The 12,871-nt window shown below is 40.3% G+C and overlaps 1 protein-coding gene and 1 long non-coding RNA gene across 3 annotated transcripts in view; one reads left to right on the top strand and one right to left on the bottom strand.

Annotated features, from left to right (window-relative positions):
* The window catches only part of LOC128053121 (uncharacterized), a 33,200-nt gene that overhangs the window by 19,631 nt on the left and 698 nt on the right, over nucleotides 1–12,871 (bottom strand). For both annotated transcript variants that reach the window (XR_008199905.1, XR_008199906.1), the window contains exon 2: nucleotides 10,395–12,069. This is a non-coding gene — a long non-coding RNA (uncharacterized LOC128053121). The remainder of the gene's footprint in view (nucleotides 1–10,394; nucleotides 12,070–12,871) is intronic.
* On the top strand, nucleotides 4,519–8,188 carry FABP7 (fatty acid binding protein 7). The gene is made up of 4 exons (XM_052645591.1): nucleotides 4,519–4,598; nucleotides 5,057–5,229; nucleotides 5,879–5,980; nucleotides 7,852–8,188. Exons 1-4 carry the CDS (start codon nucleotides 4,526–4,528, stop codon nucleotides 7,900–7,902), a joined length of 399 nt encoding a protein of 132 aa, XP_052501551.1. The 5' UTR covers nucleotides 4,519–4,525; the 3' UTR covers nucleotides 7,903–8,188.

Below are 12,871 nucleotides of genomic sequence, written 5' to 3'. Positions count from 1 at the left end.
AGGTCTGTCTAGTCAAGGCTATGGTTTTTCCAGTGGTCATGTATGGATGTGAGAGTTGGACTGTGAAGAAAGCTGAGTGCCGAAGAATTGATGCTTTTGAACTGTGGTATTGGAGAAGACTCTTGAGAGTCCCTTGGACTGCAAGGAGATCCAACCAGTCCATCCTAAAGGAGATCAGTCCTGGGTGTTCTTTGGAAGGAATGATGCTAAAGCTGAAACTCCCATACTTCGGCCACCTCATGTGAAGAGTTGGCTCATTGGAAAAGACTCTGATGCTGGGAGGGATTGGGGGCAGGAGAAGAAGGGGACGACAGAGGATGAGATGGCTGGATGGCATCACGGACTCGATGGACGTGAGTCTGAGTGAACTGCGGGAGTTGGTGATGGACAGGGAGGCCTGGCGTGCTGCGATTCATGGGGTCGCAAAGAGTCGGACACGACTGAGCAACTGAACTGAACTGAACTGAACTGGCTGATGACACATTTAAAAAGATATAAACAAAACCATAGGTGACATAATTGGGGTTCTGATCCAGTCTTCTTGGAGTGAATATTTGATTTAACCTCTAAAAGACAATTGGAAAGTAACCAGGGGACTTGAGAGGAACATTTTCTCAGCAGGGTTGTGGCGATATAGACGGCCTGAAGAGAGGGAAGGTCCATAACTCTTTCCTAAACTAACTTGCAACAAATTTCTCTCCCAAGTCTCTTTGTCAGATCTAGAAGCAGGTAAAGGACTTCTGCATTTTATGCCCAGGAAAATAGGCAGAGTGGGATACTTGGACAAAGGGAGGTAAACAAAGGGGGAAAAACTGCAGAAAGTGAAAAAGAATGAGAAAGATGTTGGAAAGACAGTCCAAACCTCGGCAGCTTGTCTTTATTAGGTTTCCACACTTCAGTAGAAGAGGATGAAACAGCACTTCTTTTCAAGATTGTGCCACACCTGCAGGTGTATCTCCTCTCTGGTCTAGTCCACATTTTTAAAAACATAACAACATAAAAATTTCACAACAACAAGGGACAGACAAGTCACAGGTCTTTTCCCACACACCTCCTCCTGTTGAATTCCATCATCCATATCGCATTCACTCTGGCTTGAAGGTGGGAGTCTTTATCATTTCTGAAGCCTAGAGTTGGTTTTGCTGGTTGGTTGCTTGAGGGGAGAGACTGTGGTGCACAAGACAGACCACAGTTGCAGCACAAGTGTTGGCTGAAGATATTAGCTATCATGAGTCATTTATTAACTGTGGGTCAATAAATAGTGCCTTCATGGTGTAATCACACATCATGTCCAACTATAAACATAACCTATTAGCATTTTCTTTTGTGTTATTTGGTAACAAAAAGAAACTCAAAACCACTACAATATTGTAAAGTAATTAGCCTCCAGTTAAAATACATAAATTTATATTAAAAAAAAAAAGAAAAGAAACTCAAGCAAGTACTTTGAATGTTATTTAATCTCTTTTGGTGAAGATCCTTGGATATTTTGTAGGAAATAGTTCCGAGACCTTGGCTGGCTTACTTGCCTCAAGAACAGTGTTAAAATTTTATTAAAACCTTCTGTTTCCTTAAGAAAGAAAAATTTTCATAAAGCAGGAGCCCAGAGATTCAGCCTCATGTGGAGATTTTGTCAAGATCTCCCAAAGCAACTTTCTTTGTTTCTTTTATTTCATTATTAAAAATAGTCTTTATAAATAGATTCTTTAGAGTCCATATTACCTATATAACGGTAATAGTCCTGAGAGAAGGGTCAATCTGTCAGATTCTTTCCTTGTTTAAATCTGTGGATGTACTTATATTATAAAAGCCATAGCAGGATTATAAATTACTCCTAGGTTTAGGAAAACTGAAAAACAATCTATTATTAATACTTGAATCCTCCTTAGCAGAACACAATCTTTTCTCTATTCTTTTACTTTCTCTTTTCATAAAGTCCTCAATAAACAGAGCAAATTACCTATTATTTGAAAGCAATTATTCTTGGTTGTAAATCTATGGTATCTTGAACAATTAAAAATAGTAAGATTAAATGTGTCAGTTTAGGTTAGGAAATTACAAAATAGTCAAGTGGCTTTTCCTAAAATTTTTGCTATAGACATCTGCATAGCAATATTCTGCTTATTACCAAATTAATACACTATTCCAAAAAAAATTATCTCTAAGTTGCTGGACTTTCATGTTTTATATAAGGCGTAAAAAAATTGCATTACAGAAATATATGCTTTAATTTAGAATAAATATATCAAAAGCTACTTTATCTAAAGAATGGAAGACATAAATTAGGTAAACAAATATTTCGGCATCACACTCAGTAAGGAGCAATGGTGAGTATGTCTAACACCTGGTCCCTTCTCTCAACAATCTTGATCTTACATTTCTGGACTATGAAAAAGAAATGATCTATTACATTTTAGGATAATAATTAACCATTCCACCAGCTTAAATATGTTTTATTAAGTGGAACATAGAAGAGCATTTTGATGTAACAAAATAAATTTGTTTGAGAAATTCTACCATAAAGATTTGTGTAAATGGATAAATTAGTTTTGTGTAAATGGATAAATTAGTGGCTTAGATTTAGCAAAAAAAAAAAAAAAAGTATGAAAAATTCCTAGGTGGGGCTATCTTCAGGGAGTTGGTTTAAAAAGGCTGAAATGATGTCAGATGTGTCTGATGTTACTGCAAGCTTTGCTCCCTCTGGGCTTATTTCATTTCAGATTTTCAGACTTTTTACTGTAGCCTCTGGTAGCTTCAGGTTCCTGTCAGCACAACAGCAAGTCCTGCCTAGTGCCCATGGCAAGTTTAAGGGACTATAAACGGCACCCCACTCCAGTACTCTTGCCTGGAGAATCCCATGGGCAGAGGAGCCTGGTGGGCTGCAGTCCATGGGGTCGCGAAGAGTCGGGCACAACTGAGGGACTTCACTTTCACTTTCCACTTTCATGCATTGGAGAAGGAAATGGCAACCCACTCCAGTGTTCTCGCCTGGAGAATCCCAGGGACGGGGGAGCCTGGTGGGCTGCGGTCTATTGGGTCCCACAGAGTCGGACACGACTGAAGCGACTTAGTAGTAGCAGCAGCAGCAGCAGCAGTCATTGACTGGAAGGTTTGAGCTCCAGAAAGTGAAAGTGAAAGTTGCTCAGTTGTGTCCAACTCTTTGAGACCCCATGGACTATACAGTCCATGAAATTCTCCGGCCAGAATACTGGAGTGGGTAGCCTTTCCCTTACTCCAGGGGATCTTCCCAACCCAGGGATGGAATCCACGTCTCCCGCATTGCGGACGGATTCTTTACCAGCTGGGCCACAAGAGAAGCTCAAGAATGCTAGAGTGGATGGCCTATCCCTTCCCCAGATCTTCCCGACCCAGGTATCGAACTGGGGTCTCCTGCATTGCAGGAGGATTCCTTACCAGCTGAGCTGTCAGGGAAGCCCCTGGACTCCAGAACCAGGGGCCAGAGTCTTCTGACTCCCACTGCTGCTCCAATTCTTCCCCTCCATCTACTGCTAACACAACCAGCAAACAGATGTAGATGTGACCTCGGGAAATCAAAAGGTTCTAGCGTGCAGGTCATTCAAAATCTTACCAGATGAACTTCTGTCCAGTTCATGTGAAGGAGTGCGGGAAAGAGTGGGTTCTGCTTTATTACTATAGCTCATTAGTGAATCCTAACCACACCTCTCCCTTAGGTCCCTTTTCCATCTCAGTCTGGTGCTCATCTCCTTAGAAAGAAAAAAATGGGATCGTTAAATTCACTCAGTTCATGTTGGGAAGAGGCAAAAATCAGGGTGTCATTAGTACTCCGCTGGAGGAGTCTTTCAGCAGCACAGTCTAGGAGAGGCATTTATGTCTCCTCCTTCTCGTCTTTCCCTGGCTTGACATATTCTAGCTCGTGTTTTGCTCTTCCTATAAATATGAGAGAAAAATAAAAGACACTATTCAGCTTCCTTTGTTTGAAAAGTTTGGCATTTCAGTGGTTTTCTTGAAGTGAGGGGGGGTGGTCCTCATTTGTAACCAGCTTTGCCATGAACGGAAATCAATCTGAATGTCCTATTGTGCTTTTTTTTTTCTTTTCTCACAGCCTGAAATGGCCTTTGCCAAGTTTTCAAGCTGAATCTGAAAGACCCTCTCTCATTTTCCGCTCCCTGCCTCCAACCTCATTGAACCTTTGCAGAGATTTCTCAGGCAGAAGGGCTGAGCTGCGAGGACTGAGAGGAACGCGACCTACTCCGCTAACCCAGTGGCCCGAGCCAATCACAACGAGGATTGGAACCTCCCGAGCCTCCCGCCCCTCTCCCTTCCCATCCCCTGCCCCTTCAACAACCTCCGGGAAAGAGAGACGCGGGAGGGATGTGTTTGCAATTCAAATCCTTGGCTTTCTGCCAGCCTCTTTTCTAAATAAAAAGGCAGGAGCTGCGGTGAGGTGCAAAGGGGTCTTTGGAATTGCAGTGGCCCTGCGATCCGGAGATCCCCGTTTCCGCCGCTTTTATCTGCTTCTGAAGCAAACGGGGAAAGGGCAAGGATGGTGGAGGCTTTCTGTGCTACCTGGAAGCTGACGGAGAGTCAGAACTTTGATGAATACATGAAGGCGCTTGGTAGGTAAAACTAGGATGTGCTGTTCTCTTCTTAAACCTGCAGCTTCAGATACTCGCGGATTCCTTTTTTCACCCATCCGATTAGCAAGAGGCAAAAGCAGATCCCATTGTCATAATCACGTGCTGTGCTGATTTTAAAAAACCGTTTTGCACGGAAGGGCTGTTTAAATCTGGCATTTGTCCACTTTCTTGCCTAGGGCCAAGTATTCTGTCAAGAATGTGAAGTTTCTGTGCCTTTTCAGCTTTTTTTCCAGCATCCTCTTAATATTTATGCTTCCAAATTGGCAGTCCACAGATGACTAAGGCTCAGTAGTCGTCTAGCATAACTGATGGGCTAAACATACTCAAATGAAACTTACACTTTACGACCTGGATTCCAGAATAGGAAAGTGGATTCCTGCTTCATGAGCTATTTTGGAAGTTGCCACCAACTGTATCGCTTCTTTTTACTATTTTAGGTGTGGGCTTTGCCACTAGGCAGGTGGGCAATGTGACTAAACCAACAGTGATCATCAGTCAGGAGGGGGACAGAGTGGTGATCAGGACTCAAAGCACATTCAAGAACACAGAGATTAGTTTCCACCTGGGAGAAGAGTTTGATGAAACCACGGCCGATGACAGAAACTGTAAGGTAAGGAGCGCTCCTTCCTCTGGGCTGGGGAGGGGAGGAGAGAATAACTTTTTTTTTTTTTTTAGATGATGGGAAGTGGAAAATGTTCTCAGTATTTCACTTCAGAGAGAAAGACCCAGGGTTAATTTTGCATTCTAGTGTCCCATAGCTTATGTTCTGAATAATGGGCAACTACCATAGCTCAAATCTCCAATCTGTTTCTTTACCACGTATTTCTCTCATTTCGCATCAAATCTGTATTTCAGAAAGTATTTCATCATGTTCATTTAAAAGAAAGATTGTACTTTGTTTAATCTCTCTTTTGCCTCAAGTTGTCTTAATCAGTAGTTTACCTCATTCTAAGACCCTGTTTAAAGGAGTAGGATGATTCTTCAGAAAGCGCTAGTTTAGGATTTTTATTTCTGATAGATAATTTATGTGCCTGATACTTTGTGCATCTAAATGAACACATTTCAATTGAATTATGATTTATTAGAGTTTTCTCAGAGTTTTAACTCTGGAAGCAACAGAGGAAATGGTACTACTGTGATAATTAATTGATCACTATTCGTTCAACCATTACTTTTTGAAAAATCAATTTGTTTGACTTCCATATCAGAAATCTGATCTGTACCTATTGCTATGTTCTGCATTTTGCTGGTGGTCTCAGTCTGTTGTTAGCCTGGATGGAGACAAACTTGTTCATGTACAGAAATGGGATGGCAAAGAAACAAATTTTGTAAGAGAGATTAAGGATGGCAAAATGGTCATGGTAAGTAGAGCAATTCCCGATTCCTATTCCTGCTTCTTCTCCTGCCCCCACCGCCCTCAAATTTCCCATTTCCTTCCTTGTCCCTCCTTCCCTCCTTTTCTCCCATCTTTCCTTTTCTAATAACATTAAGTCACTAGCAAGGGTATTTAATCGTGTGAAAATTTTTATATTTTAGTTTATAAAAGTTTTACAAGTTCAGTACAGATAATTTAGGATATAACAGGAAAATTTAACAAAAATATAAAATTCCCTTCTACTGCCCCCTCAGAGAGAACTATTTCGATATTACTTCCCTCCAGTCCTTTTTAATTTTATAAGGTGCCTTTAAAACATGTCTATTAAATACTAGTCTTGTAAAAATTATAAAATAGAAAATAGTTGAAAAATAATGTATCTAATGGTGGAGTAGCATCATAAACTGGGGGAAATGTTTTATCCTCATCTAGCACCCTAGATACTTTTTTGGGTGAGTTGAGTAATGGATGACATTGAAGAAGTCAATACATCATTTTGGATTTTTTCTTGGATGGGAGTTGCTTTACGTATTCCTTCTGAGATAACAGCAGGATGGGTTTTTTGGTTTTGTTACTTAAGACTATTGACTAGTTTTCTTCTCCTTCCCTTGACTACCAGCTGTTCTAGGTTCAGATAGAGGACTTACATATTCACATTTTTTTCCTGGGTGGAAGTAGGGGTGGGGAGCAGAGGGACAGTTTTCCTTTCATGTTGACGAATATTTGGCCACATTTTTCTGCAGTGATCATCATCACCAAAAAGAGAGAGAGATAGAGCGATTCATTTATAAAAGATTCAATTGGAAGTTCTCCAGTTCTCCTTTATGCTTTTTTTCTTTATTTTTTTCCTGAAGACAAAAGAGTAGATAGTTCAGCTTTGGTATGTATGACTGTAATGAGGCATGACTGAGTTGAAAAAAGGAAATAAAAGTAATGGATGACAAGGGCATGCTATCCTCTTGAAAATCACAGGACTACATGAAAATGATGAACACTTAAAAACACTAAATTTTGTAAAGAGGATTTATAGCAATTTTTCAAGTTGGATTTGATGCAAGAGCCCACGGTGCACATTATAGCTACATAACCACCAAGTTTCACATAGACTAAAGCACGACAGTCAAAGCAATGAGAACATTTGTACATTTACCTTTTCCTGCTTTTGGACCAAGTCATTGCAAATACCATTTGTCTAAAAACTTCAAAATTTATCTAGGTCATGAATTGTAAACTATTATGAGAACCTACCATAAATTTTATGCACTTTTAAAAGAGAGAGCTAAAATGCTCCAATTACCCTGATAATTTAAGGCAAAAGGAATTCTTTTGACCTGAATCTAGATAGTTAACCTAAGTTTTTTTTCATATTTCTTTCAGAGATATGAACTATGTATACATGTCACTCACTCAATAAATATAACGGTTTCTTTTTAGAAAATGAAGACGTAAAAAAAAAATGAAAATGTTTTTATACAACTTTTAGGGCTTCCCCAGTAGCTCAGCAGTAGATATTCTGCCGGTAACGTAGGAGATGCAGGAGACGTGGGTTCGATCCTTGGACTGAAAAGATCCCCTGGAGGAGGAAATGGCAACTCACTCCAGTATTCTTGCTTGGGAAAATCCCATGGACAGAGGAGCCTGGTGGGCTACAGTCCATAGAGTTACAAAGAGTTGGACATGACTGAGCATACAACATTTAATGTTTGTAAATGCCATTATTCTTTTGTATAATACTTAAATCATATATATGACAATCTTTAAGATAATAATATGATAATGTTTAAAATAATATGATAATCAGTAGGTACAACCACTGATGTACCGGTGTAAGATTTGGTTATCTTTGGAATCTTTCAGACTCTTACTTTTGGTGATGTGGTTGCTGTTCGCCATTATGAGAAGGCGTAGAAAACATCCTGACCTGGGGCTGGAGAAGCTCTACAGTCTTTCTGTTTACTCAAGTCTCAGTGTTAAACTGCTATTACAGTGCGGCTGATCACTAATTAGAAGGTTATCTTGGTGTGGAGGTGGAAAATGATGACTTTCAACCTTGTTTTAAAAACTTGTTGCTGCAAGCAATCAAAGCTATCTTTGATCTGCAAATTTATCAAATTTTATAATTCACGTTAAATTTTTAAGCTACTGTTTTTAAAATCAAGAAGGGAATATGTGCTATGATTTCCATTGGAATGCAAAGCGAATTGGAATAAAAAAATCTTACACCCGTGAGAAATGTGTTGCTGTTTTTAATATCACTCACTAATCTGGCTGGGAATTGTATATTAGAAAGTTTTAAGTAAAATAGCCTTTTTTTTTTTCTGGTATAACATTAGGCTGGGGAAGTTAGCACTCTGCTTAAAATACTAATTTAAAATATAAGCAATGTGTAAAGTAGATAGTTAGTGGGAAACTGCTATATAACACAGGGAACCCAGCCTGGTACTCTGTGCTGGCCCAAAGGGGTGGGATGGGAGGCGGTGGGAGGGAGGCTCAAGAGGGAGAGGAAATATATATACAGTTATGACTGACTGCAGTTGTTGTACAGCAGAAACCAACACAACACTGTAAAATAATTATCCTCCAATTAAAAAAAAAAAATCAGAAGCCTAGAGAAATGTGGAAAATGTTTGGGTTGGAACTTCCATAGACAATTTGGCTAGGATCCAAAGGAGATTTGTTATGGTGAGCTGAGCTGCACAAATGACCTCTTGATACTAAAAACAGGTAGTCTGAAGAAGCAAGCTGATATACATGAAAATGCCTTATTAAAAAGTAAATATAATCAAAGTCTCATATAATCAAAATGTCATGTAATTCAAGTTTCTTACTGAAAGGTAAATAGAAACAGGCAATGAATTTTATCCCAGACCATAAAGATGTGTCTCCAGGCAAGTACATTGAGCTGAACTAAGTTGAGAAGTGCTATAATGGATAAAATGGAGTTTGCAAAGGGCACCTGAATTCCTCTGTGTGTGTGTGTGTGGTAGTAGGGAAGCAGGGAGATGGGGGAGGTTGGTGGAACTGAGTTGACCAAAGGAAAGTAAATACCTGTTTATGACTGGTTAAGATTTGCATTTGTAAACTACAAACGTTATTTTATAGTTTATTGTTTACAAGATGATTTTTTGTACATTTTCTCAAACCCACAGTGTGAAGCAGGTAAAGAAAGTACTACTTTTACTTTGCTGATGAGGAAACAAGATTAGATTCATGTGTGCACGTTCTTTTGTGAATGCTAAATTGCTTCAGTCATGTCTGACTCTTTGTGACCCCATCAACTGTAGCCTGTCAGGTTCCTCTGTCCATAGGATTCTCCAGGCGAAAAACACTAGAGTGGGGTGCCATGCCTTTCTCCAGGGGATCTTCGCAACCCAAGGATTGAACCTGGTTCCCTTGTCTCCTGCAATGGCAGGCAGGGTGTTTTTTTTTTTTTTTTACCACTAGTGCCACCTGACTAGCGAATAATACTGGTAATAATAATATTCGTCTTAAAAATTAATATTCAGCTAAATTTCCTCCTGAAACAAAATGTAAGATTTTTATTTTCCCTGAATCACTTCTTAGGAAAACTGTCTTCTGTTAGCCTCTGTGAAGGGTAGGGGGTGAGGCAGAAAAAATGTAAGTGTTTTTCAGGACATTCAGTATTCATTTTTAATCAAAGCAATATGTACAGTAAGGTTCTACAAGTTATTTCAAGGTCCAATGAACTTTCGGATATAAGTATGAGGAAACTTTCTTTAACTTATACAATTCACCACAATGATACTATTACCTGCCTATTTTATTATTTTAACTACTATAATTACTATAATCAAGAGTAGAAAAGTCTAAAGTGTAGCTGTAGGATTTAACACGTGAATGTGCAATTATTACTGAATGTCAAGATAAGACTGGCCCAGGTTACCATTACTAAAATTAGTAAGCTTTGTCTTTAAAAGCATGGAACAGAGAGGGTATTTGCTCCAATTGCTCTGAACGCCTTCACTTCTGCTTCTGGAGGAATACAGCTTTCTCTTGGTATTCAGCTTATGCTCTAATGGAAGCATGGCTTCTGGCCTCTTCATTTTTAAAGACATAAAGGCAAGAATAGGGATTTAGTTTCACCTCATTATTGTTGTTTAGTTGCTCAGTTATGTCCAACTCTTTGTGACCCCATGGACTGTAGCCTGCCAGGCTTCTCTGTCCATGGGATTTTCCAGGCAAGAATACTAGAGTGGGTTGACATTTCCTTCTCCAGAGAATTAGGTCAAATAACATCCTGGCATTCATTTCCATAACAACTCTCTGAAGAAGGGGAAGGTTTGGGGATGGCCTGATGGGAAGCAAAGCTACACTGCGTTAATACACCCTCACAACAAATTACACCTACACCAGAATGTGAAAGTGAAAGTGTTACTCACTTCAGTTGTATCCAACTCTTTTGTGACCCCATGGACTACAGACTGCCAGGCTCCTCTGTTCATGGAATTCTTCAGGCAAGAATACTGGAGTGGGTTGCCAACTTCTCCAGGGGTTCTTCCTGACCTAGGGATTGACCTGGGTCTCTTGCATTGCAGGCAGATTCTTTACCATCTGAGCCACCAGGGAAGCCCCACATCAGAACATCAGTTCAGTTCAGTTCAGTTGCTCCGTCATGTCAGACTCTATGTGACCCCATGGACTGCAGCACACCAGGCCTCCCTGTCCATCACCAACTCCCAGAGTTTACTCAAACTCATGTCCACTGAACCAGTGATGCCATCCAACCATCTCATCCTCTGTCATCTCCTTCTCCTCCTGCCTTCAATCCTTTCCAGCATCAGGGTCTTTTCAAATGAATCAGTTCTTTGCATCAGGTATTTGCATCAATACTTCGCCAAAGTATTGGAGTTTCAGCTTCAGCATCAGTCCTTCCAATGAATATTCAGGACTGGTCTCCTTTAGGATGGACTGGTTGGACCTCCTTGCTGTCCAAGCAACTCTCAAGACTCTTCTCCAACACCACAGTTCAAAAGCATCAATTCTTCTGCACTCAGCTTTCTTTATAGTCCAACTCTCACACCCAGACATGACTACTGGAAAAGCCCTAACTTTGACTAGACAGACCTTTAGAACATGGAGACCTACAAATACATGCAAGGCGTGAGCTGTACACCCAGAGATGTTAAGGCATTGTAGCTTTGTGCGCCTCAGAGACAAGGTATAAAGGAAAACAAAAGAGAGCGGAAAGAGTTGAAGGGAGGACAGTGTTTCTACCCATTAACTCAATATAGTACCTTTTAAAAATGGAAGCATTGCTTAAGTTTCAAAATGTGTATGCCATATTTCATGCTTACTGACTGAAGAATTATTTCACAATCAGTTTACTTCCAGTAAAACTGACTGAACATCAGTAAAAGACAGCATGTGGGGTATAGTTCCCTGACCAGGGTTTGAACCTGGGCACCTTGCATTAGGAGTGTGAGGTCTCAGCCTCTGGACCACCAGGGAAACCCCTTGATGTGCTTTTAATGTAAGAAATTCTTTTTTAGCCTGTAGGTTAAAGGTATGCTCATGTTTTAAAGTTTTATTTTTCTCTCTCGATCTTTTTCGGAACTTTGCATGTGATGTGAAGTAAAAATTCAATTCTTTTCTCATAAACACACACACAAGAAAACTGGCAAAAGAAAAAGTGAGAATCACTATTTTTACGAATTTTAAAAGTTTTTTTCTGTCTTTCAAAGTGTTGGTCCTAGAAACATGTAAGTTATTTTTACTGTCCTTAAGGTTGTTTTCCAAGACCGTTTTTTCCACAATTAGAAAGCATTCTGGTTGTCCAAAGGCTTTTGAATCATCCTAAAGCCATGGCAGACTTGAACAGCCCTGGCAGGCCATGCCTGTATGCTCAATAGCTCAGTCCTGTCTGGCTCTTTGCCAGCCTGTGGACTGCAGCCCACCAGGCTCCTCTGTCCATGGGATTTCCCAGGCAAGAATACTGGAGTGCACTGCATTTCCTTTTCCAGGGGGTCTTCCCGACCCAGGGATCAAACCTGCATCTCTTGTGACTCCTGCACTGGCAGGCGAATTCTTTACCAACTCGGCCACCTGGGAAGTTCCCTGGCAAGACACGAAACAGAAAATGGAGGCACCTTGATTCCCATTTCAAAGCCTTTTTCATGAGACACTTTCCCATTAAATTACACAGCATACAAAATAAGAATTTCTTTGTTGGGAAACAAATACATTTGATAGCATTTTTTATGAGGTTAGTAATTCTGGAAGGTTTTTTTCTTCTTCAAAGGAATTCCATATCCTATAAATTTAAATTATATGCTCCTTTATCTTAAAGGGATCAGAATCCTCAAAGTGATATCACAAGGAACACAGAACCCAAGGAAGTTTGGGAATCTTGGCTCCTTTGTCAGACTGAGTATCTTCAAAAATTCCTTGAAGAATAAAACCCACCAGTTCTATATATGATTTCCGTGTTACCTCTGAAATGCATAGAACACAGTTCTGAGACATTGCTCTAACTCAACTGCAAAAACAACCAAGCAAGCAAAGAAAAAACCCCAGACAAACAAAAACTGAAACCTAGTGTGAGTGCTAAGTCACTCAAGTCGTGTCTGGCTTTTCGGGACCCTGTGGACCCTAGCCTGCCAGGCTTTTCAACTGTCCATGGGATTCTCCGGGCAAGAATACTGGAGTGAGTTGCCATGCCTTCCTCCAAGGGATCTTTTCCACCCAGGAATCGAAATGACCTCTCCTTTATCTCTTGCATTGGCAGGCGAGTTCTTTACCACTAGTGCCACCTGGGAAGCCCAGTGTTTCTGAGTAGTGGTTCTCAAACGTCACCACAACTTTAGCATCTTGTGGAGGACTTGGACACTCAAAGGACTAGGCTTCAGGTCCTGTTTGT

Source organism: Budorcas taxicolor, chromosome 9, assembly GCF_023091745.1.
Source record: "Budorcas taxicolor isolate Tak-1 chromosome 9, Takin1.1, whole genome shotgun sequence".
Taxonomy (NCBI): domain Eukaryota; kingdom Metazoa; phylum Chordata; class Mammalia; order Artiodactyla; family Bovidae; genus Budorcas; species Budorcas taxicolor.
This window is presented reverse-complemented; position numbering and strand designations above follow the sequence as displayed.

Bases quoted from the DNA above. Each gene is read 5' to 3' on its own strand.
- FABP7 (XM_052645591.1), top strand. From the start codon at position 4,526: ATGGTGGAGGCTTTCTGTGCTACCTGGAAGCTGACGGAGAGTCAGAAC. The intron at 4,599-5,056 runs GTAGGTAAAACT...TTACTATTTTAG, and splicing joins TGAATACATGAAGGCGCTTG to GTGTGGGCTTTGCCACTAGG. The intron at 5,981-7,851 runs GTAAGTAGAGCA...GGAATCTTTCAG, and splicing joins AGGATGGCAAAATGGTCATG to ACTCTTACTTTTGGTGATGT.